The 25,627-nt window shown below is 35.0% G+C and overlaps 1 protein-coding gene across 2 annotated transcripts in view; it reads left to right on the forward strand.

Annotated features, from left to right (window-relative positions):
- The first annotated feature begins 263 nt into the window (after positions 1-263).
- LOC132124869 (N-acetyl-beta-glucosaminyl-glycoprotein 4-beta-N-acetylgalactosaminyltransferase 1-like) overlaps positions 264-25,627 on the forward strand; it is a 162,702-nt gene continuing 137,338 nt past the window's right edge. For both annotated transcript variants that reach the window (XM_059536013.1, XM_059536014.1), the window contains exon 1: positions 264-1,373. In XM_059536013.1, coding sequence (XP_059391996.1) covers positions 1,232-1,373 — 142 coding nt within the window. In that variant the 5' untranslated portion in view covers positions 264-1,231. The remainder of the gene's footprint in view (positions 1,374-25,627) is intronic.

The following is a 25,627-nucleotide window of genomic DNA, read 5'->3' on the forward strand; positions in this document are numbered from 1 at the left end:
TCCATTGCAATGCGATAAAGTACCAGTCTCGTGATGTTCAGATTTACTGTTGCATACTGAATTAATGCCACTCGAATGCATGTTTAATTAATTAAATCTAAAACGTCTTATGTTTATTTAGATTTTTTTTGTAGATTACTACTGTTTGATTCTAGATTTGCTGTAAATATCAAATAGCTATAATTACTGCCTTAAATTTTTAATTGAACTCAAAGTGCTGCCAAAGTCATTAAGAACCTGCAGTGATAAGTCCATTGAACTTTTTACTCAAAGAAGATGTGTAGAAATCTAAGTTAAATTAATGAAAACAAATTGAAAATGCATAAAAAGGATATGCTTTTGTATGATGTGGTTTCATGCTAAATATTGCATTTGTTAATTGAGTGGTTTTATTTAAAATATCATTAAATCATCCCAGAAAGGAACAGTTTCACAATTGAGGTTCTACAGTAAGATTATGTTGTTTATTGTTAATTAAATGAGAAATCGCAATGTTAAAAAGTAAGACTGGTCATTTGAGCGAAAGCTTTAAATCCAGAGGATGATCCTGTCTGAAGTGGCTGGACTGCTGTCAGAGCGGCTTTCTCAAGATTAACAGCCCGCTGCTCTTTTCTTTGACTGTTTGCCTACAATCAAATCATCTATGGTACTATTCTCCATCTTTACCTGTTTTTAAAACTTGTTTGTGCTAAATGGGAACTAAATAAAGTCCATTTGAAGTCATTAACAGTGACATGGCTTGCAAATCATGTTTGATCCTTCTATAGAGTTAGAGTAGTAAGAACCCCATTGAGGAAATGGCTTGTCTTTAAAGTGAGAAGCAGCTGACTTTTTTCCGCTGCTGTAATGTGACATTGCAAAAAAAAAATTTTTTTCTGAAACGTGCCAAACCAAGAAGCAGCTGACATATTGTAACTATGAGTTTGTGACATAAGCAGTCTTAATTTTAGCAAAACAAGACTGATTCTGCTGCTGTCTGGAGAAATATGACATTGTGATGATACAAATTTAAGTGAGGCGAACTGAGAAGCAGCTGACACTTTCATTCTGCTGCTGTTGCGAATATGAGATTGTGATACCAGGAGTTTAGTTGCGACAAACCGAACCTGATGCTGCTGCTGCAAATATGACATTGTGACATCAGGACTCGTTCTCTGAAGCGCCAGACCGAAGAGCGGCTGACGCTCTGTTTTTTGTTGCTGCTGCTGCTGATGATGCTGCAGCTGCAAAAATGCTGCGATTCCCTGTGAAGAAAATACGAAAGCAGTTCAAACTTCTGCTGCTGCTGGTGCTGCTCACTCTTGCCGTGTGGTTTACATACCTGCACATCAACCAGGGCAAATCCATCAAACTCCACTTCAACTATGGAAAAGGTAAGCTGTGTTTGGTTTTTAGATTATATGAAAATAATAATTTAGGATTATTTATTTAAACTGTTGTAATTATGAAAGGAGTTTATTATTATTATCTTTGTTTTCTGGTGTAACTTTGGAGCGTTGGGGAGAAATGAAGCTGAGGTTCAGAATGAAAGCAAGATGAATAGGAATTGCAGAATTATCAATTTCATTATTAACCTTAATTAACTAAGGCACCAGCGCTGATACTGAGTTTCAACATCAGCGCCTTGCACATTTTAATTATTGGCAGATGGAAATTGGCATTTAAGAGTGTAAAATTATAGTATTGTCAGCTTTTTGAATGCATTAGTATTGAATGCCTTGTCAATTTGCACAGAAAGCTGAAATATTGCATTTTGAATTAAATTGAGTTGACATCATATTGGTTTCATTTGAAGGTGTTTAAATTATGCAGATATGGACAACATAAGAAGACATGTTCAGAAGAGCAGTATTCTGCTATGACGAATTCAGAGAAACTAGATTCTCGGCTTTATGATTAAGCAGAAGTGTGTTTGCAGAAGCGATGTGCTTGTGCAGTTTCCTCTGGTGGTGGATGAGGAGATGCCCCTCACATTCTGAAGCACTTTGAGTGTCTAGAAAAGCGCTATATAAATGCAAAAAATTGTTATTATTAGAAAACATATCCCCATGAAGATTTCGCATCAATTCTGTTGGTCTTATAAATTTGCCGTGTTGACCAACTGAAAGCTGCTTGATTTGAAACCATTCACGTTTTCACCAAAGCTTCCAAATTTACCAAAATGTTACATAAAAAACAAAACAAAAAAACATCAGCTACAGGTCTATATATATATATATATATATATATATATATATATATATATATATATATATATATATATAAATTGGCCACATTTACCATTGTTCACTGTATTTGCTGCAGCCAAAATTCAGTATTTTCAATAAAAATCCATGTGATGGTAATTTCGCTTGTGGGGGAAACATTCCCCCCCCATTTTCAATTGTTCCCATGAATTTGGTGTGCTGACCAACAGACAACTAGTTGTGCTTTATACATTGCTACACTATTGACAATATCCAATATGTTTATTCAGTGAAATTTTCGTAATTTGACAGCACCTTAAAGCTTATATTAAAAGTGTTAGTCTGCTAACACAGTGGCCGACCCCTAGAGCCCATCTGACAACAACTTTTTTGTGTCCGACACTCTAGAAGAGGATCTCCTTTCGCATTAACAGCTGCTAAAAGCTCTGTGTGGTTTGACATCTCTCCCTTGCTGCCCCAAACTGACCTCAATCATAACCCAGGAACTTCAGCCTCTGTCTGACCGCTCCAGTCTTTGAGTGGGCCACCAAATCACTCCTCTTGCCAAGGAGAAGAGCACTGGAATCACTCAAGTGAGAAAAGGCTGTGCAAATCCAAAGAAGAAGATGTCTGGAAAATAACGTGGCAGCGCACCAAGCCATCTACGGTGAAATTAAAAAGTCTGTGGGGCTCGCCGAGTTACGTTACTGACATTTTAATCAGAGATGTTGGCTGTGCGTGTTTGCACAAATAGGCTGATTTATTTTCGCCCGAGGACTCACAGTGCCCACCTTATTCCCAATTACAGGCTCCGTAGGGCTGGGTCAAGATGTAGCCGTGTACCTGCTGTGATAGGTTGCTGTGAACAAGGGTCTTTTTAAGCAACCAAGTGTGAAGGAATGTGTTGAAGTAGCAGTCGGGTCATTTCTGTTATGCAGTACCTTTTGAACTTGCTTGGGGTGTAATTTGTCGAGGTATTGCTATGAAAGCATATATTAGACAGGATATATGCTCTGGTCAAACTCAGACTCTTAAACGTCATTCATTGTAACCTATTTACATGATGGCAAGGAAATTAACAGGATGGAAATAAAAAGCTAAAGTTTAGCCATTGCTCAGTGTGGGATTTTGAGTTGGCTTGCATGAGGTAAAGAAGTTAATTACAATATATTTTATTACACAAATTTCTGTTGTTGCATCTAACATTGTTTTTTGTTTTTTTTAATTAAGCCAATTTATATTTTCTCATTTCTATTTTTTATTTATTAGTGCTCAAACAGCAATTACTAAAACAACATTTCTAAGGGATTATATACAAATAAATACCAACAATAGATCAGTTCTACATAATTAACACACACACCCACACATCAAATTGAGAATAGTCGGAAGAAAAAAAAAGATTGTAACAAGAAACATAACCTTAACATAAATTGCAAATTACTTTACAGTGACAGATACTATAATTGAATTCATACAGTAATATAGATATTGGTACATTAGGAAAGCATCTAAATGCATGAATTTTCTATAAAATATTTAAGGAATTTTAGAGGGTTTTAATTCTTCATAAGGTAAAGAGAGTTCAGACGGTTAATTCAGTAATAAAAAGTGGATTACTATTAATGAAAAAATATATATATATATATATATATATCAAGAATTAAATGTAGTATAATATTGGCTGAATCAAATATATGAGAATCTAGGTGAGGCCAAAATTGTTTGGATATAGGGCGACCAAAAAACTTTATTTTCTTATTTCCCGCCAAAAATGATGTCACTTCCTGGGTGATGATTTCATTAAAGAAACTATGTTTAACTTAAAGGGGTATTACAAAGGACAAAAAGTTTTCAAAGTAAATTTGAGGACAAAGAAACAACATTTGATGACCAATTAAAACAATATTTCTGAGAAAACATGGTTTGAATGTTTGGTTTTAAATATTTCAATCAGAGGAAGAAAAAAATGAAGAAACCAGTAGGCACCTATAGAAGCCCTGTGATAACATGGGCAACCTCCTAAAACTAAAATAATACATTTATTTATTTACATTTACTGAATTAAGGGTGCAATTTTTGCATAACTAAAGATACTAGAACACTCCCTTATCTGCCATTGGTTGAAAAACAACAACTAAAACAACTTGCCATTGGTTGATTCAGTGTTGCTGAGTCAGGCTGGTCAGGAATCTCAAACAAACAGAGCAATGTTTTGATAGTACCACAGTGTTAACGCTGTTTAGGGAAATCAGCCTACTAATGGTTTACTTAAAGCTGTCTTAGTCTTTATATTAAAGTCTTTAAACATAAACCATACTGTAGCTTTAATGGTAAAATAAAACATTTTGAGTTTAGGAACATGAAGAACTGAATAGTGGAGATGGCCAAAGTACAGTGTTTGTTAACACAAAGGATGGCTTTTTAAAATTAGTTTTTTGCTGTAGGTTGCTATGTTTAGAAATCCAAGGCAACTGATCCCGGTTTGGCATCAGTGTTCAACCTCTAACCGGGACCCCTGTGAATGCTGAATGAAAGGGTGTGAGAAATACACACAAATGAACTGAGAAGGAGTGGGTTGAGATTGGCAGGTTGGTTACAGGCACAGAAAGGGCTTTTGGGAAAGGTCATATGATACGGCTGTGTGTGTTTGTGTGAATGGAAAGCTGCCATTTCCCACCATAATCTGGCCGTACTAAAGCATGACGGCTGTTAAGGTCATAAAATCAGAGTTAATTACGTTGATGTATAATTGATGTGTCATTTTACATTCACTGAAAAGGTACCCTAAAGGTCTTTTGTTAGTATGAAAACATGTCTTAAATGCAGCACTCTTCAATGCTTAAAAGGAAAATCTACAGTTACATTATATTAAAGAATGACTGTTTTGCAGCAGTGAATATATTATGTTACACACCTATTTTTACTATGATTAATGACATTAATGGATTCAAACTGCATTCCTGCACAGATTCACAGTATGATTTTACTGTAATTTCCTTTATATTACCTTTCCTTTTGTTAATAGGAAAATTGAGCCTTTGTTAATCAATGACGCAGAAACTACTAATTCATTTTTCTTTCTTTAATCCTGGTTACAAGTGCGGTGAAAGTGTATAGCGAGTTACCTGTATTTTGTGTGCTGTGACTGTTAGAAATTCACCTTCAGCTTAGGATGGACGCCATGTAAAGTCTTGCTTCTGTCATTATGCTTTGTACATTTGAAGAACTTGCAACAGAATGTTCTTCAAGAGCACTGGACCAAACTCAGGGCACCAGAGAGAAAATGGTGCAAATCAAAAGATCCGTCAGACCTGAGGATGTATCAGTCTTTGCTTTCATCTTTCTCTGCTGAAATCCATACTGCAAAATCTTCATACTTCCACAACAAGATCAACAGCGCTCCAGACACAAATAATATCTTCAAAACATTCAATTCTCTCCTCTGTTCCCCTCCACCACTCCCAACCACTTCTATAATAGCTGATGATTTTGCCACATTCTTCATAGACAAAACCAGAACGATAAGTAGTCAGTTCTCAGCCTCACACACCCAGGATTTCAAATCAACCACACCCACTGCTAAAACTCTCATCTGCTCCCCTCACTGATGCAGAAATATCAAAACTTCTCCTCTCCAGCCATCCTACAACATGCCCTCCAGACCCAATCACCTCACACCTCCTCCAAACAATCCCTCCTACACTTTTACCAGCACTCACACACCTCATCAACACATCTCTCCTCACAGGCACCTTCCCCACTGCATTCAAGCAGGCTCGGGTAACCCCACTGCTCAAAAAACCTACATTAAACACTTCTCTTACAGATAGCTACAGACCTGTCTCTCTCCTTCCATTCATGGCGAGAAACCCTCAAAAGAGTTGTTTTCAACCAGATATCATTGTTTCTTTCACAGAACAACAAACTGGACGCTAACCAGTCAGGTTTCAGGAGTGGCCATTCAATGGAGACTGCGCTACTATCAGTCAGGGAAGCCCTGTGGATTGCAAAAGCTGATTCCAAATAATCAGTTCTTATTCTGCTAGATCTATCTGCTGCTTTTGACACTGTAAATCATCAGATCCTCATGTCTGCCCTCTCATCACTGGGCATCACAGGGATTCCACTTCACTGGTTTGAATCCTATCTTAGGATTGGGCAGGGGAGGTATCCAAAGCACATCAACTTGTCACTGAGGTTCTTCAGGGATCAGTTCTTGGACCCCTCCTCTTCTCCATATACACATCACTGAGTCCCATCACACAGGCACATGGATTCTCCTACCATTGCTATGCTGATGACACACAGCTCTATCTTTCATTTCAATCAGATGGTCCAACAGTAGCTGCACTGATCTCAGGCTGCCCTGGTGGACATCTGGGCATTGATGAAAGAATATCACTTACAGCTTAACCTGGCAAAGACTGAGCTTCTTGTCTTCCCTGCCATTCCAACTCTACAGCATGATTTCTCCATCCAGCTAGGCTCTTCTACAATTTCCCCATCAACTCGGTCAGAAATCTTGGTGTAACCTTTGATGACTAGCTGACCTTCAAAGACCACATTCAAAGACAGCCCGCTCTTGCAGGTTTGCATTGCACAACATCAGAAAGATCAGGCCCTTTCTAATGGAGCATGCTGCACAACTTCTTGTCCAGGCCATTGTCCGGGCGAACGAACCGATTCTTTTGAACGGCTCATAAACATGAACGATGGGAGCCGAGTCGCGGCTGGAGGGGAGCCGTTCTTTCTGTCGTTCTTTTTTCCTATGCGTGTTTCACACAGATGCACACAAATGAGCTCCCCCGCGAGACAGAACAGTTGTAGGGGGAGGGGCGCACCCAGCGCAGGCCAACCCTTTATAGCGTGATGATATTAGTTATTAGTTGTGCACGCATCCTTCACGTGAGTAGGACTCCAGTGGAAAAAAAACCCTGCGTGCCTCTGTCATTGTCAGCTGTCACAGACATTCATTGCAGCCCACTTTGTTATTGTTCATTGACTTGAAGGGGCTGATGTCCTATTTGCAAAGTTTACAGTAGTATGTAGACATTTCCATTTTATTTATTAGAATTTTATCTACTTTAAATATTTTTAGTTTTCTATCAAAATGTTCTTGTGTGATAACAATGTTCTTGTGTGGAAGTGTTTGTAGTAAAAGCTGTTTTGCACAGAAATTCATTGCAGCTGGCTTTGTTTTTGATGTTTATTTGAGTAGGTATTGTATGAATAACATAAGTCAACGTAGCTTTACACACACACACACACACTTTGTACTAAAGGTAAATCCAAAATAGTGATGTCACTGTCTAAGCAGAGGGATTTGTGCAACCCTATGGAATATAGTCCACACATGACAAATGAGGTAATAATCAATATTTCAGAATAATTCAAACTCAGATATTGGTGTGTGATATCTGAGTTTTAATTATATGACTACAAATCTCACCTCATCATTCCTCCCAGTGATTATTTCCAGGATAAACTGAGATGCCCCCAAGCTGGCTTCTTAAAACTGACTAAATATTTAAAAGAGCCAAAAGAGCCGTTCTTTTGAACGGCTCTTTGAAAGGAACGGATCGCGAAGATCCGGATCCCCTCAAAGAGCCATAAATCCCATCACTACGCTAGTGAGTGATGCCTCGTGGTACCATCACAGAGAGGCTCAAAATCACTTTCCAGAATATTCTCGTTCACCTTTCCTGGCTGGTGGAATGATATTCCCTCCCCTATATCCGGAATGCTGAATCCCTGACAATTTTCAAGTGACAGCTGAAAACTAATCTCTTTCGAGATAGCATCACTTTACTAAATGACCTTGAAATGGCAGGAGACATCATGCACATCAAAAACCAGCTAAGAAACAAATTAATATTTGTCAACATATTCTAGCTTTTTGATGAAAATTTTTACAGTAGATGTAATCCCCTTTGTAACCATTAACATTTTCATAAGTAACTGTAATTTAATTGCACATTTTTTTTCTCAGTAACAACACTAATATTTTTAGTGAAGTAGTATGGCTTTTTTATGACTAGTATGACTTATAGGACTATTTAAAATAAGGGATGCACCAAAATAAAAATTATTGACCGAAACCGAACAAAATGAAATATCAGGCCAAATACCGGACAAGGTTTTCACCTTTTTCTCTCATGAATTTTGCCTTTTGTTTTTCACCATTGCATGAATTAAATAGCCAAAATGTGCTTTTTTACTGCTTTGTCCTGCTTTTCAAATAAAACATCAATTACAAAACAACAATTAAAAAATATTTACTAAATATGGCCATTTTTGAGACCCCCTTGAATCAGATGTGTTTTTTTTTACTGTACAAATAAATGCAGCCTTGCTGAACAGAAGATAATCTTTTAAAACATTAGAAAATATTAAAGATCTCAATTTGATTATAATGTGTGAATGTAAAAAAAAAAAGCTGTTGTAGGGTAATTATTATTTTCATTATTATTGTCTTTTTTTATTTTATTCTACAGAACAACAGTGAAATTACAATACTAACATTTATGAATGTTGATGGAGTTGTCGCTTTTTCTCAGCTTTGATTTTGGCAGAAACCTGTAGGAAGAAAGTTATTTTTGTTGGCAACATATTTACAAATGATTCTCATTATGGGAAGATGTTTATCGATGTTTGACGAGTAACATTGTGTTTTAGCGCAGATTTTCCTCATGCTTTGGACTTTGGACTGTGTATTAGAAAACATAAAGTCCTGTAGTTTATTTGCTAATTCTTTAAGACCATTTTCAGTACATATTATACAGTCTTTTTGCTTTTTTTGTTGTAGCTGTTTTCGGGAACATTCTTTGCATCCCTATAGAGAATAGTGATGTATTTCATCCCAAGACTATTACATGTGTGGAGACAGAAGACATCAACATTGATTCATAGCTTATACAAGACTCGTCAGCTCAAAGATATTTAAACCTCAATTGACTTTCATTTTATGGACAAAACATTCTCCTAAATATCCTCTTTTGAAGATATTTTGTCACAATGCATTAAAGCACAAGGCTTGCTTGGCTTTATCAGTGACACATGGGCATTCTTCCTCTCTCACGCTCATAGTGTGTCATATTTCAGTGTCCTGGCTGAGAGATGCTTCACATTGAAGTTGGTGTTGCTTTACTGTAAGTGATCCATCTGGTAAAGCTGGATTACAATCGATCATCAAAGGCCTGAAGCTGCTTGAGTGGGCTTTTATTGTGGTTGTGTGTGCAAAGGTCACCTTAACAGTTTGCTCTCTGCACCCACGTTGGCAAGCGATGACAAGAAAAAAGGAAGTGATGTGATCAGTCAATCACACTCAGCGGTGAGCTGTTCCAGTATGTGCTTTGTCATACTAGAACCAAGCAAAGATTTGGTTACGAACTGAGCAGGAACAAGGTTGCATTCACGGTAAAGGTGGAAATTAAATGTCTACCCCTGTCCCAAATGCTGTACTTGTGGACTTGTGGTCTATGTGAATAAAAGTGATTTGGATGCATCTCTTATATGAAATGTGATATGTTTGTAATTTCTGAATTAAATGTCATTTTGATATTTTTTGACATGAAGAAAAAAAAAAGTAAAACCAAAAACATAGAGACCTGGAGATCATCCTGACTGTACCAAGTTCAATAAATTTCTTAAAATATCAGATAATTTGACTATGACATAAGGTTATTTCAGTTAAAAAATTATATTGTAAATAGTACAATAGTAAATGGTACAATAGTCAAGAATCTTTACAATAAGGTTCAATTTGTCAGCTATATTTAATGCATTTACTAACTTTACCAATGAGCAATGTATTTTTTACAGTATTTAATAATCTTTCTTAACATTAGTTCATAACAATACAACTGATCATTAATAACATTAATAGAAACAATTTTAGATTTTAATAATGTATAAATGTTAAAATCAACATTAGCTAAGATTAATACATTTTTTAGAATAATTTATATTGTTAGTTTGTTACCTAATGCAGCTACCTAATGTTAACAAATGGAATTTTACTGTAAAGTGTTACTGAAATTTCTCACAACCACACAAATACAAAGATTACAAGATTTTTGCATTTGTTCATCTTGTAACTCTCATTTGTAATTGACACAGATTTAAATGTAAAGAAGCAAAGCTCTGTTAGGCTCCTAAAAAACCCTCTAATGTTTACAGTCCATAGTCAAAAGTAGAAAACCATGTGTATTGAACATATAATACTTCCATTTCTTACGGCCTCGTTTTCATTTGCCTTAAATGAAATATGTGGTTTGGTCTGAGGTCTACAGGGCCAGCCTTTATCTTCAGAGTTTCAGTCCCTCTTTGAATGCAGTGAAACTGATTCTGAACTGTTCGTAGTGATGTGTATGTAGATCTGCTGACTGGGAAAAAAAGTTTCAGTAGCATTTGGGCGTTATTCTACGGTAGAAACAGATTTTTCTAAATTAGGTGCACTTGGTAATTTAAATTGGACTAATTTGCCTTGGTTTTAATGTGACTCTGCAGAGCAAACAACGGGACATCATCATTTTAATGTGCCTGTAGCAGGTGGGATTCTTTCCAGTGTATCATAGCCAACATAAATCCAGCGGGATGTTGGAAAATCCACTGGAAATCCAGTGGCAATTAAAAATGACTCATCAGTACTTCTTGCATTGCCTGGAGGTTCAAGGCACCAGATTAGTGTGTTTGTGTTTTGGATAGTAGTTTCCAAATGGCAGTCTTATCATACCAGAAAATGTGATTGGCAGACAAATCCATGATTTTAGAGGTACTACTAAAATTAAAATGAACATTTGAATCAGATCGGACTTGTTTAGTCCGACAACACTAAGTATCCTTCTTTTTTTTGAACATCTGACACCCCCCGTAAAACGGCATCATTTAGATGTATTTACATCGCAATTACAATTTCATAACAAAGATTATTTAAAAATATATATATATTTAGAATATTAAAATGTTGTCTTAATTATTGTCTGAATTGATGAGTTTTTTATTCAACGAATTTGTGTGAACAGCTGAGTCATTCAGAAATAAAGCAAGTGACTGTCTGTATGACCGAATTAATGAATCATTGATTCGTTTAAAATGCTGATTCATTTAGAAACGACACACTACTGTCTGGGGGGTTGGCTATACTTCGTTTATTGAGTTTTTCTTTTTCACCCAACGAACATAAGGATACTGATAAATGCAGGGCACAAGATTGGCTTTCTCCGTCTTCTTTGAAGCTCCTATGAAATAACGAGAGAAAATACTGTCAAGTTCAACAGTATGATGAGTAAATATTAATGGTAAAACTTTACAATAATATGTCATTTATTAACATTAATGTAACATGAATGAACAATGAACAATACATTTATTACTCAATTTATTAATCTTTGTTAACGTTAATAAAATAGTCATTCATTGTTCATGTTTGTTCACAGTGCATTAATGTTTAAAAACACAACTTGTGATTTTAATAATTCATAAGTTTCAAATGCTGAAATTAATGAACTAAGATTAATAAATTTTAGTGGAAATATTGTTCAAACGTGATACTTATTAAAATAATCATCCTTTACTTCAATATATGAACACAGAAACCTGCTGTTAACAGGTTAATATAACGTTAGCCCATTCTATGACTAGTAAAATAATGTCAACTTACGCTGCTGAACACGGCTCTCCTTGGAGTAGCTGCAAGCCTGTGTCTTCTTCTTGTATGACAGGTGTCAGTGTTAAGGCACAGTACTGCCACCTGGGAGCTCAACCAGGTACTGTCGCTGGAGTATTTACATGTGGTGTTATCATAAGAGAACTGTTCATTTTAGATATTGTGGTTATTGCTAATACCAGTATATCGTCACACAGTAAATTAACACGATACCGATAATTGTTGCTTTGAATATCATGGTTATCATCAATACCGGTATATCGCGACACCCCTAGTTGGAAACTGTTTTCATTGCCAAAACAGAGATAATATTGTGCCCAGGGCTTGAAAATGAAAAGAAAATTAAATCGGTTCACTCCGAGCAGAATCGATATTTTAACGTTTCTGTTCCTGCGTTCCTTTGAATTATTACCGTTCCGAAACCGGTTCGGTTGAAAAAAATACCGGTTAATAACGTTATTTTTTAAAAACCATATTATGTGTCTATAATTTGCCTAATAATAATTTTTAAGGCGCGTCGTTTCTATATGCAGGCTTTACAGTTCTTTGTTGGCTTTGTTGGAAGGAGGACACCGACATGGAGCTCGGCGGATCATAACACTTGATTTATTAAACATGAAGAGGTGAACATTAGGAATTACCGTAGCCACATCTGATTACATAGTGTGCGTCATCTCTCTCTCTCTCTCTACCTCTCATAACTGCGCGCAGACTATTCTCGTCTCTGTTCTCGCGATATTACCTTTCTATCTTATTTAAAGTTATAGAACATTAACTTTAACCTTAAATTTCACTCCCTACAATAATAGTAATGTAATAATAATAAATTATATTCAATTATATTCTGCCCAGTTGAGAACAAGTGCCCTCAGGCTAACAGAACAAAAATTCTCATCTCTGCCGGGAGCAAACCCACACCACCCTGGTCTGAAACTTACACTTGGGAGCACAAGAGAGGATCGAGTCATAAAAGGACACTTTAAATGACTGGTTAATGTTTCGCCAACCCCAGGTGTCTCAGGAGTGGCTCCGAATACGTTAGCCGGATGAAATCACAGTCAGAAGTGGTTAATCTACAGCGTGCGAAGCCTCGGGGAATGATGTTTTACATACAAAATCTCCACAGGTGCTGTGTGCTTTGAAAAGTGTTTTGGGATTTGCATTAAAAGCAAAGGCTGTTTTTGTCCACCTGCTCCACGGTTACAAATCCACACATTTGACAGTGTGTTTATTTGTTATTTGGTAGAGTCATCAAGCCATTTGGAGTGTGCTCTTGGTAAATATTAGAATGCATAATTACATTTGTATTGTGTTTGTTAGTGCTGGGCAATGATTCATCGTGATCAATCACATCCAAAATAAAAGCTTTTGGATGTAAAATATATATGTGTGTGTACTGTGTATGTTTATTTTGTATACACACACACGCATATATATATTTAAGAAAAATTTTTTATGTATTAATAAATATATTTATATATAATATAAATTATACTCATTTAAATATATACATATTTTCAAAATGTATATTGTATGTTGTGTCCTTATAGATACATTATAGTGTCTTTATAGACACACTATATTTTTTTTAAATGTGATTTATCGTGATTAGCATTAATAGTCATATTTTACACTACTTTATGTTTTTAAAATAAATATTTTATGCTTTTATTCGATACTGCATTTATTTGATTTAATAAATGCAGCATTGCATAAAATTGTGAAATATTATTCCACTTTAAAATAACTCCTATGTTAAAATGTAGGTGATGTAATTTCAGCATCATTACTCCCGTCTTCACTGTCACATGATTCTTCAGAAATCATTCTACTGATTTGCTGCTCAGTTATTATTAATGTTGGTACTCAATTGTTATTTTTCTGCTTAATATCTTGTTGAAGTCATAATACTTTTTTCAGGATTGTTTGACTATTAGAGGATTCAAAAGAACATCATTTGAAATCGAACTGTTTTGTAACGTTATAAATGTATTTACTTCCACTTTGAATGATTTTAATGCTTTTTTAAACTTACCGCAAGCTTTTGAATGGGATCACAGTTTACACAAAATATTAAGCAGCACATCTCTTTTCAACATTGATAATAAATGACATTTTACAATATATTCAAATAGAAAACCTATTTTAAATTGTGATAATATTTTAGAATTTTACAAATTTTACTGTATTTTTGATCAAATAAATGTGACCTTGGTGAGCATAAAAGACTTCTTTCAAAGTTATTCCAAACTTCTAGATCATTAGTGTCTTAAAAACAAACGTATAAGTACATAAACATCTCTTGCAATGATAGTGATTTTTTTTAGTGATCTGATCGTTCTCATTTTCTTTTACATGACTCCCTCAAGTAATCTAGTCAAATTTGCATCTGCCACGGGAACATTTTCCAGCGTTTCTCATCTAGTCTTTTAGAAAGTGTTGTAGTTCTCTCTAGTGTCTCTGAGCTCAGTTCCCTGTGAAGTCCTCTTGTTAGGGTTTGATTAGGGGAGGCTGGATGGAGATCAGCATGTAAAGGTGACTTTCACCCCGGTCGGCCAGCACTTATAACAGTCATCATCTCAGAGCTTAGATTGCAGAACCACCTCCTGCATTCAGAGTCTGTTTGATAGGATCGAAACACTGTGGCTTTTCTTTCTGTTCTGATTCGGTGTCGTGTACTAGTGTGTCGATTATGGATGAATCTCATGTCCAGGCAGGGTTATTATGGTTAACTAAATCTAAAACCAAAACTTTAAAATCATTTTGGTTACTAAACAAAACAATACAGTGCAATACAATACAATAAAATTCATATTAAAAGTAAGCATTTATTATGCTAGTTGGTGTAGAAACAATTTTCAGTCAAAAATTTACTGATTTTAACACTGATTTTTTTATATACCATATATATATATATTTTTTTTTTTTGGTAGGGTGTTCCAGTAATCTTTCTTTTATTTACAATTTAGATTTATGTATGTATTTATTTATTTTACTACAGTGAAGCATTTCTTATTTCAATTTAATTTAATCTAATGTACTGAAATAACTACAACTGAATGTATTAAAAACTATTATTCAATTATTCCTACCTAATTTCTAAATGACTAGAAATAACAATAAAACAGTAATAAAATGACAAAAACCAACAAAAATTTAAATAAATAAATAAAAAAACAACACAAAACATTCAAACTATTAAAAAATCTATCTATCTGCATTATAATTTTATTTGTGCATTAATGCAGTTGAAAGTTAGGAGAAAAATTTTTCAGAGAAATTATTAACAGTATTAAATATTTGTAAAAATATGCTTTATTAAATTTATACAAGTTCTTGTATAAATTCCTGTCTTGTCACGTGTCTTGTATTCCTGTGTATCTTGTATACATTTATACAAATATATATATATATATATATATATATATATATAGTTTTATTAGATTTTGGTAAAAAAAAAAAAAGAAAGAAAGACGTATTTGTTATTTAACATGTTGTATATGTTTTTCTATATCAAAAATGACATGAAGTGCTTTGTCAGTAGTTTTTTGTGACTTATTTTCACTACTGAATTATGTAAAGTGGGACCTGTGTTGTCATGCTACTTGTTTGCAATCAAATTAAGATCTTCTAGCTGGATTATTTGCTCCCAGTGTGGCTTTATTGTTTTATTAAGCAGCAGATTTGGTTTTTGAAGACTTTGTTATTCGACTCCGTCGGTATCTGCAAAATATGCCCTCAGTGAAGAGTATATTTGTTTGATACTAACAGCCCAATCTCATTCTGTTGACTAATTAGGCAGTTAGCAACTGTCAGATTGCAAAGCTCGATTCATCTTTCCCGTGGTATTTTATTTCCATCTTGTTTGTCTGACAGGCGTTTCATAGCAAACACACTGTAGATGCAAACTGTTGGCATCATTTATAAGGGATTCACTTTTTAATATGCCACTTTACCACAAAAACTGAAAAAAAAAAACTAAAAACAGTGTTCTCTTTTTAATTTGAGCTCTGCTTTTTGGCGTCTGGGATTGCGTATGTGTCATAGGTGCTGAAATATATTTTAAATTAATATGTCTGTAGTAAGCTAAGCTATGCAAACTGGTCTGGAGCTGATTTTCCTGGAAAGCCCACATTGTGAGTCAGCCCAGATCTCCCAGATGACTACAGGAAGTGGTTTGGTGATAAATCAGGCAGGAAATCCTCTCCTGACAGCAGTTTTCACAGCCTTGCCAACAGTGAGAACTTTATAAAAAGATTTATTTCATTTTTTTTGTACTTGAAATAGAAAAAAAAGTTGTAGTAGGAGTAGTAATAATAGTAATAGTAGCATGCACTGATATACATAATTGTTTATTATGCTTGTTGTTACTTTTTTTAACAGGGAATTTGTACAAGAAAATAGTTTTTTTGTTGTTTTTGACAGGAAAAATAAACACAAAAATAATTGTACCAGTATTTTCATGCAGAAGTAGTGTTTTATGTAACATAGTTTCCCCCATATTATAAAGTTAATAAAAATGATCATAAATCGTTTAATTTTGTCTGGTTACATTTTATTTTTCACCATACAAAAGTCAATTAACAAAAAATTAAGCTACTTCTCAAAGTTGTAAATGAAGACGATTATTAGAATGAATTTTTAAAGAGAGATACAATTTCATTTCACGCACACAAAATAAATTTTTTCTTGCATATCATGTGCAGGGCTCAGTAGTTTCTTATTATTTCAGAGTAAAAAAAAATTCTAAATTAAATTTTCTTAGGGGCGTGTCAACAAAACTTATTTTTAAGTTAAAAACAAAGATTGTTGGAGTACGTTTTACAAGAAAATACTGTTTCAGTCTTCATTCCTCAAATTTTCAATAGCACTATCTATTTCTACACCATTTTTGATTTTCAATGTACAGTAAACTTTTATTTTTTTTATTTATTTTTTTTCGAAGTTGTAAGCAAAATGGCGATTATTGGAATGTTTTCCAAGAAAATGCTGTAATTCTCCAAATCTGTTCTGATGAAGAAACAAACCCGAGGACAAGTACATTTTCAACAAATTTTCATCTTTAATTGAACTATTGCTTTAAACCCCTACTATAATGTAAACGTCACTGTTTAAGCAATATATCTACATTGATTCATGTTGCAAAGATGAGAATTAGATTGGTATCGAAAACTTGAAAACAAAAAAATAAATGATCCACACCAATGTGATTAAAATCATTTTGAACATCCTGACAGATAACCAGCATCTAAACACTCATTGTTTGGTAATGATGACAACAAATGAAATAACAGAGTCAGCACCACAACCAACTGAAGGTTTGATGTCTTGTCATACAAAAACAGAGATTACAGCTCTTCCCACCAAAATGCTGAGAAGCAAACAGTAAAGTTTCAAAACCAACAGATCTGATTAGATCATCTCACAACAGAAGCAACAGGAAATGCTCTTCAAACAGTGACCAAAGTGTCAGTGTACCAGTTCTTCCCATAAGCCCTGAGGGAGTATACTGCAAAAAAAAGGTACAATCTTCCTCCTTGGCATCCACTGCTGAAAAATCTCAGTTTGCACCTCGTCTCAAAGAGGAGAGCGAGTGGCTTTTCAGAGTGACTTACCGTGTGATTGAAGGCAATTGAAGCGGAAGGTTTGAGAGAAGCTGTGAAGTTATGCTTTTTGTTAAAAAGATCTTGACTCTGACCTTTACAGCTTGCAGTTCAGATATATAATGCTGCAAAAATAAACACACTTCAAAAGAAAAATAATATACAATGCTACCGAAAAAAATGACTGAGAAACATTTTTTCACTGTTTCAGTAACAATTAGAATGCCTTGCATGCATCGCTTGCTCACCAATGGATGCTCTGCAGTGAATGGGTGCCGTCAGAACGAGAGTCCAAACAGCTGATAAAAATTTCACAATAATTCACAAGTAATCCACACCACTCCAGTCCATCAATCAACATCTTGTGAAGAGAAAAGATGTGTTTTTTGTAAGATGCAACTTTAAACCATAATTTCTCTGGGAAAAAGCGATATTTTGGATTAAGGGCTTTATTTGAAATTTGAAAACATCTTAATGGTGGATTTGTTTCTTACACATACACAGCTTTTCACTTCACAAGATGTTAGCTGATGGACTGGAGTGGACTGGATTACTTGTGAAGTTTTTATCAGCTGTTTGGACTCTCATTCTGATGGCACCCATTCACTGCAGAGGATCCATCCATTGGTGAGCAACTGAAATGATGCTGAATTACTTACATTTACATTTAGTCGCTTTATTTAAAGCGACTTACAAATGAGGACAATGGAAGCAATCAAAAACAACAACAACAAAAAAATCACTGTTCTGATGATCAAACAAACTCTACAACATATTAGATGACCAGAGGGTGAGTAAATATCTGAAATAAACTATTTACTTATTTTCAATAAATGAGTTGGACCATATACTGAAGAAAACGTAACCACCAAGTGTCCAACATGCATGTGAACTCCTCTAATAAAATATAAGAAGTAAGAAAGACAAATAAAAAATAAAATATCAACAGTAAAAAGTAAAGGCAGATAAATGCTCTCCCTCCTTAAAGATCCGACTCTGTTTTCTCACCCGAGATTAACGGCACCCATTAACTAACACTCAGCACTTTTGTCCCCTGTCTGTTGTAATCTTGGTGGATGGATGCAGTTAAAAGTAATTAGTTTTGGCTGCTAATAATTGAAAGTCTCTCAAAAGGGAACTCACAGCCACAGAAAGCTCGTCTTAGTGGAAGGATCCCTCACTTTCTCTCACCCAATCTGAAAGGTGCTGTAGCATTAAATCCGTTACATTATGTCTCAGATAAAGGACTGTTTATTTTATTGATTGGGGGGTCATATAGCCTGAGGAAGGATTCTTGAGTTCAAACTCCAGTGAGATGAGCGGGTGAAGAGGTTGAGCAGTCTAGACTACAACCCTGAGGCAGATGATCACTTGATGATCCAGAACTTGGGGTTTACAGAATGGATTTTCTGTTTTTTAATATAGCATGATAGCAGTACTCTTAAACAAAACTAACAACTAATCTGAGATATAACTTTCAACCTCTACTTTCTGCAATTCTGCACTCTAAAACATAAAAGTTACTTATTCACATCTATGGTTCCATGAAGAACATTTAAAGGAATAGCTCACACAAAACTGACAATTTGCTGTTAATTTACATGCCATCTAAAGGTCCTTTCACACTGGACGTGATTTTGACGCGCAAATAATTCTTTTATTTTTTTCGCTTCGATGTCGATTTTTTTTTACTTTTGAGGCGACAAAAAGGCTTCAGCCAATCACATACAAGGAAACAAAGGTGACGTCACAGCAAAAATGACGGATCTTCTGATTACTTGTGTGTCGGCGAATCCTGTTTTGTTTGACAAATCTAATAAAAACTACAAGGACAACGATTTGAAGGACAATGTGTGGCGTAGCATTGCCAACCAACTAGGGTATCATGACTGTGAGTATGTTGTGTGATAGTTTAGTCGTTGTATAGTCCGTGCTGTGTAGGCTAGCAGGCCTACACAGATGCGGTGCCACTATCTGAAGGAGCTCCTCGAATTGTCCCACAGACATCCGAAAGTAAGTGCGGAACCGGCCATGATAAAGTTTTAGCTCCTGTACAAGATTGGCATACTCCCCTTCAGACTCTCTGTTCTTTAGGACTGGGTGCACCCAAAACCTTCTTTTCTGTCTTTTAAAGAAAATGAAAAGCTCGTCTTCACTGGATGATGATGTTGAAGTGTCCATTTTCTCAACTGTCGGCGCGAAAGTTTTGGAATGTTGAAGCTCTCTGAACGTCACAGACATCGCAAATTCGCGTCGCGGCTGATGTGAATGGTTTTGACGCGAACTATTCACACGCGAACTATTCGCTTTTTCGTTTCGCTTTTTCGTTTCGCTTTTTCGTTACGCATCCGGTGTGAAAGGGCCTTAAGATGTAGAGTCTTGCGTAACCTTCAGACTGAAGGTCTGGAATTCATGGCAGCAACCAATCACAGTTCATTTCGTTAATCGTTACGTTTCGAGTAGGGCTGTGAATCTTTGGCAAGGCAGCGATGCGATTCGATTACGATTCATAGGTTTTCGATTTTCGATTCAAGAACGATTTTTGCAAATTTAGAACGATTCGATTCGATTCACAATTAAATTCGATTCGATTCGATTATTACGATTCGATTCTGCATTCTTTAAGTGCATTCACGTGATTATTTAAATGCTTCTACTAAAATCTTTAAATGCTTAGTCAGGGGGCAAATTACAGTAGCATTTATGGTTAGAGAACCATAGGTTAGAAAAAAAAAAAACCTTTAGTCCATTGTTAAATGCTAGTTTAATGATGCGACATGGCATACGTAAAAATGTATGTCAGCCAAGTTTTTAAAAAAGAGCTTAAAGAGTATTATATATAAGGTAACATTTTGTCACACCAGGGGCGTAGCCATAATTTCAGAAGTGACAGAAATGTCAAATACAATCATTTTATGTATGTAGCCTTTATAATAATAATAATAATTCTTCTTCTTATTTTTTTTTTTACAAGGAATTATCTTCTTTTTTAATTACTTTTAATTAGCTGTAATAAATCAAATACACTGCTGGACAATAATCAATCATTTGTAATCGATATTTTTTTCCTAATGGCAATTTTATGATTGCTTTATATACTAGGCTACATTTAATTAGCAATTATTTAAATTTTCTGCACAGAATAAGGTAGAAAATATACTTTATAGTTTCTGTACTGTAATAAATGTCAATAAGCACTGCATCATTCATAAATTGTTTGTGGGTTTCATCAGTTCATTCTGCTTTTATTCAGTTTAGCTGCAGATATAGCCTGGCACGTCTATGAGAGCGAGATGAAGACGTGTGAAAACGTCTTCATCTCTATTTAACTTTTCCTCTCCATCAGCGAATGATTCTGAGAGAAAACGTGCCAGATGTCTGTTTGCTAATGAAACAAACGCTACTTTCATGCATCTGATTATCAGATAAATCTCGCGCTCTTATTTCAAGGTCGTTGTTAATGCTGTGGTTAATTTTAAAAGTTTCCTTCGTATATTCGGTTCATCCGCATTGTTTAAAAACATTTATCATTTAATGGATCTGTGCGTATGATTTGGACACTTACATTTCTGCTCCGTCCATGCAATAAACACAGCTGTCGACGGCTCCGGTAACTCCGTCGGTAAGATGCAGAGAGCCATTGACAAACTACAGAAAAGTAAAACTACTTCACGTTAGCATTACTGGCCACGAGTCCTATAGATCACACGTCAGCTGCGTCAGAGACGAACGAAGCGCGAGCACAATCCTGTAAACAGTGGAGCGCGTGAAGGACAGATAAGAGGCATGATTCACGAACACTCTTCAAGGTCTCCATTAATTCGTGCATGTAGTAATTTAATGTGTATACATTTTGAAAGCATTGAATAGCTATAGAAATCGCGATTCATTCGATTCTTAGCATTTTGAATCGATTACTGTCCAAGATCGGTGATTCACGATTCAAAAATCATGTTTCAAGATCGATGCATATGAATCGACAGGGTTTGTAATCGATGCATCGAGAAAACGAGTGAATCGTTACACCCCTAGTTTCGAGGCGTGGAAATGTCGCCACAATAACAGACCTGTTAAAATTGTTTAAAACTCTCAGATGTATTTTAAAGATTCAATGCTGCAAACTTTAAATATTTCACATGCTTTTGAAAATCCAGTGCTTAGTTGATCCTGGTAAGCGACCGTCGTCACAGATGTAAACACGGAAGCATCTGAAACAGTTCTTGGCTCAAGCAGCTCAGATCTATAAGTTACTCGATCAAAAATCACTTTTAGACATCCGACAGTCACTCTGACTCGAAATGAGCTAAAATATTGACGCATCTGATCCTATGAATAAACTAATTTAGTGCTCCAGTTCCTCCAGTAGTCACTGAACTGAGGAACTGACTCAAATCAAAGACCGATGAGTTGCTGATATGCGCATGTGTGAACCGAGAACTTGAATACAGGTGCGAAATAAAAGTTTTCATGATTTCTTATTGTTTATGTAAAAAGGTGAGCTGATGAAGACTAGTTTATTCACTTTATATGTGTTAGACACATAAGTGGCCATTCACATCGCGCTTAAAATTATGCTTCAATTGCTTCAATTATGAGTGTGACTGGTGCCCGTCTTGATTGGAAACAATGAACTTAAACGTGCAAAAGACGCGATATGTGAACGGCCCCTAAAACACCAATGTTTCATATCATTATTGGCTCCTTTTAATAATATAATTTTGTAGACATTACATCACTGATTACGTAACCAAATTTGTGAATTTAAAAGAACTGTCCGAAACAACCAAAATTTTGATATCATTTTGTGAGACCTTATAACCATACTGAAAGCAACAATAGATAGTTTACCTTAGATTTTAAAGTCAATTAAAGTAAAGATATATGTTAAAACTTGCAGTTTTGTGAACCAATGAGTGTGTTCCATAACAAAGATGGCATCAGTCGCTCTGTACGAACATTTCATAATGTTAAAAGGTTTGATATTTATTAATTAGATCATAAACTTTCCATTTGGTTGCGAGTGCAGTGCGCCTCCAGAGAGAGCACATCCCCACATGATTTTGATTGGCTGTGATATTTGATTGATTGTTGTGTCGCATTTTTGCATCGTGTTTGGTGTGGACACCCAAATTGCTTGTCGCTGGAATCTTTTTGCGTATAGTTAGGACACAATGTGATCTTCAGTTCCTTGCACAATTCAATTTTTTTGCTTAATAAGATAATAAGAGCTAAATATAACCCTTTTCTTTCCCCTATATGGTAAAAATTTTTAGAATCTTTGAAATGCATCACCAAGAACTATGACTTATCCTACTGGATGAAAAAATGCAAAAATGTTTCTTCTATGGCATCACTGTGAAAACCCTCTTTTGGAACCCTTATTTTAAGAGTGTGTCCATTTAAATTCATTGACGTGCCCTTGAGATACACAGCGACCTTCTTTGGTGGACATTAAAAGCAGCATCCATTCATAAGCACTTGCTATCTTTCATCAACTCACCCAAAAATGCTTCTCGTTCATTTTGAGCCCAGGCTTGATGCTAAAAAAACAGGCTTTTATATCTCGGAATGGGGTTTACTGTTTTACTGCCCTTGGGCTTTGTTCTAAAAGTTCACCGATTTTAGCTTTTGTTTACACTGGGTAAATAGGATGCCTTTTGAAAAATGATTTAATGGCTTATAGCTTTAGATTTAATTTCACTGAGACACAGCACAAATAGATGGCAATAATAACAGTGCTCAAATGAATTTGGTTGGATATGATGGTTGATATTGGTCTTATTTGCTGAGATGAAATCTGTGTTTGGTGACGAGAGAAAAAGAAATGAGGTTTTCATTGGGAATGCATTATAAACGATTCAATTGAATTGTAGAATAGAGGTGAATGAGGTGAGGAAATGGAGAACACAATAATAGTGAATATGTTTTACCTGGAGATGCACTCAAGTAACTTGAGTTTTTAGAAGTGACCGCAATGATTGATTATTAAGCACAGTAATTGTGTGACATTTCGCTAGCTTATTAAAAGAGCCTTTTGATTACACTCAATATATATATATATATGGATTTTCTTTAGTCAGATGAAACAAAGTAATTTTTTTATAAACAACAACTTTTATTTACCTAATTAAAAATGTATGGTGCAGCTGATGTGCATAAATAAATAAAATATAAAAAAAGTATTATTACATAGACCCATGCAAACTTTTTCATGACAAGGCAAGGTTTGTTTAGTTAAAATGTCATGTGGTGCAACTACAAATAATAGTTATGAATTAATAATCCATTGTATTTGAAAAACATACTCTTTACTTTGTAAAACAGATTTACATTTTTATATATATATATATATATATAATTGATGTGTATTAACCTTTGCTTGTTTATACACAACATGATATTTTCTTACTACATTGCTATCAGTTATATATATTTAAATGTAAGAAATAGTTCACCCAAAAATTAAAATTTGTTGAAAGTTTACTCCCCCCTCAGACCATCCAATATGTACCAGTAGATGAGATTGTTTCTTTGTCAGAACAGATTTGGAGAAATGTAGCATTACATCACTTGCTCACTAATGGATCCTCTGCAGTGAATGGGTGCCGTCAGAATGAGAGTCCAAACTAAAAACATCTTGATGGGTATGTTTCTTACAAACACATGATTTTTCACTTCTCAAGATGTATTGGAGATGCGTGATTTACTTGTATTGTGATGTTATTATCAGCTGTTTGGACTCTTATTCTGATGGCACCCATTCACTGAAGAAGATCCATTGGTGAGCAAGTGATATAATGATACATTTCTCCAAATCTGATTAAGAAACAAACTATTCCTTTATTTATTTATTTTGCTTTATTTTTCGTGAACACTCTTACTTGTCATTGACCCAGTTAGAATATTAACAATAATAGGCTTATCAGATTTTTAAAGTGAGAAGAAAAGTTTCCCATTTATTATGGTGCGAATTCAGAATGCCAAATTTGGCAGATGCCAGCATGGACAGTCTGTGTGACATGCCCTCATCATCGAAAACATCCAAATGAGGTCCAATGTCAAATCTGGGTCCTGAATCAGCAGTCTATAGCTTTAAACTCATAATGGAAAATGCACTGAAAAGCTGTGTGTGTCTACTCATCATGTTGTCTTTTATAAACATCTTTTAGGCAGCTTTGTTTGGCTCAGGTTGTAGTTTTGTTGTTGTTTGCATGATCCGGGTGCCAGTTTGAATACAAAGTGTTTTTGTCCCCTGCGGCTAAACCACAGCTCTGAGCAGTAACACGTATTTTAGTGCCTGACCTTAGCAAGCATTTGTTATTTTCCCTCTTTCTCAGATGCACAGCTCGGTCTCGCCACCTGCTCACATCCCACACGAAATTAGCATTTGCACACTGAGCATTGCAACATTTGCTGTAGTTGAATTCATTCAAACTTATGAACAGATATGAAGCGGTTTGATGAGAAGACATGCAGCTATGGTGATTCTTCACCTTTATAGAGCCCTTTATGTTTGATAAACTTGTGTCTGGCTTCAGTATTAATGAAGCTATATACTTGATTTCTAAAAAGAAATTATTGACGTATCAGTAAAGCCACACTGGACCTGTATGGACAAAAAGGCAATGCAAACAGGTTTGGAATGACATGCCATGTGAGTAAATGATGAGAGAATTAGAATTTTTGGCTGATCTGCCCCTTTAAGAAAAAATAAAAAAAATAATAATTAAAATAAAAATGTAAAACATTCTAATCACTAAAGTTGTCAACATTCTAAGTTATTTAAACAACAACAAAAATGACTAATTCTTGTTTATTAAAACTAAAACAATTAAAATACACTTTAATCACTTAAATATTTAAACAGAAAATAATAATAATTATTTTTATTTTAATTTAGCTAGTTGCTAAGGCGACATTCTCAGTTTAATATAGTTTCAGTTTCAATTCTAAAATAACTAAAATCAAATAAATTAATTATAAAACTTAAAGACATTATACAGACATATTTTTAAAAAGTAACAAAGAAAAAATGTCAAAAACACAACACATATTTTCACAAACAGTTACAGTTACAATGCACCAATTATTATTCTTTTTTACTTATGTTTATTAATGAGCAACGAGGTGCCATGCACAGATTTTGTTCATTATCTGAATAATAATAA

This window comes from Carassius carassius, chromosome 43 (assembly GCF_963082965.1).
Source record: "Carassius carassius chromosome 43, fCarCar2.1, whole genome shotgun sequence".
In the NCBI taxonomy this organism is placed as follows: domain Eukaryota; kingdom Metazoa; phylum Chordata; class Actinopteri; order Cypriniformes; family Cyprinidae; genus Carassius; species Carassius carassius.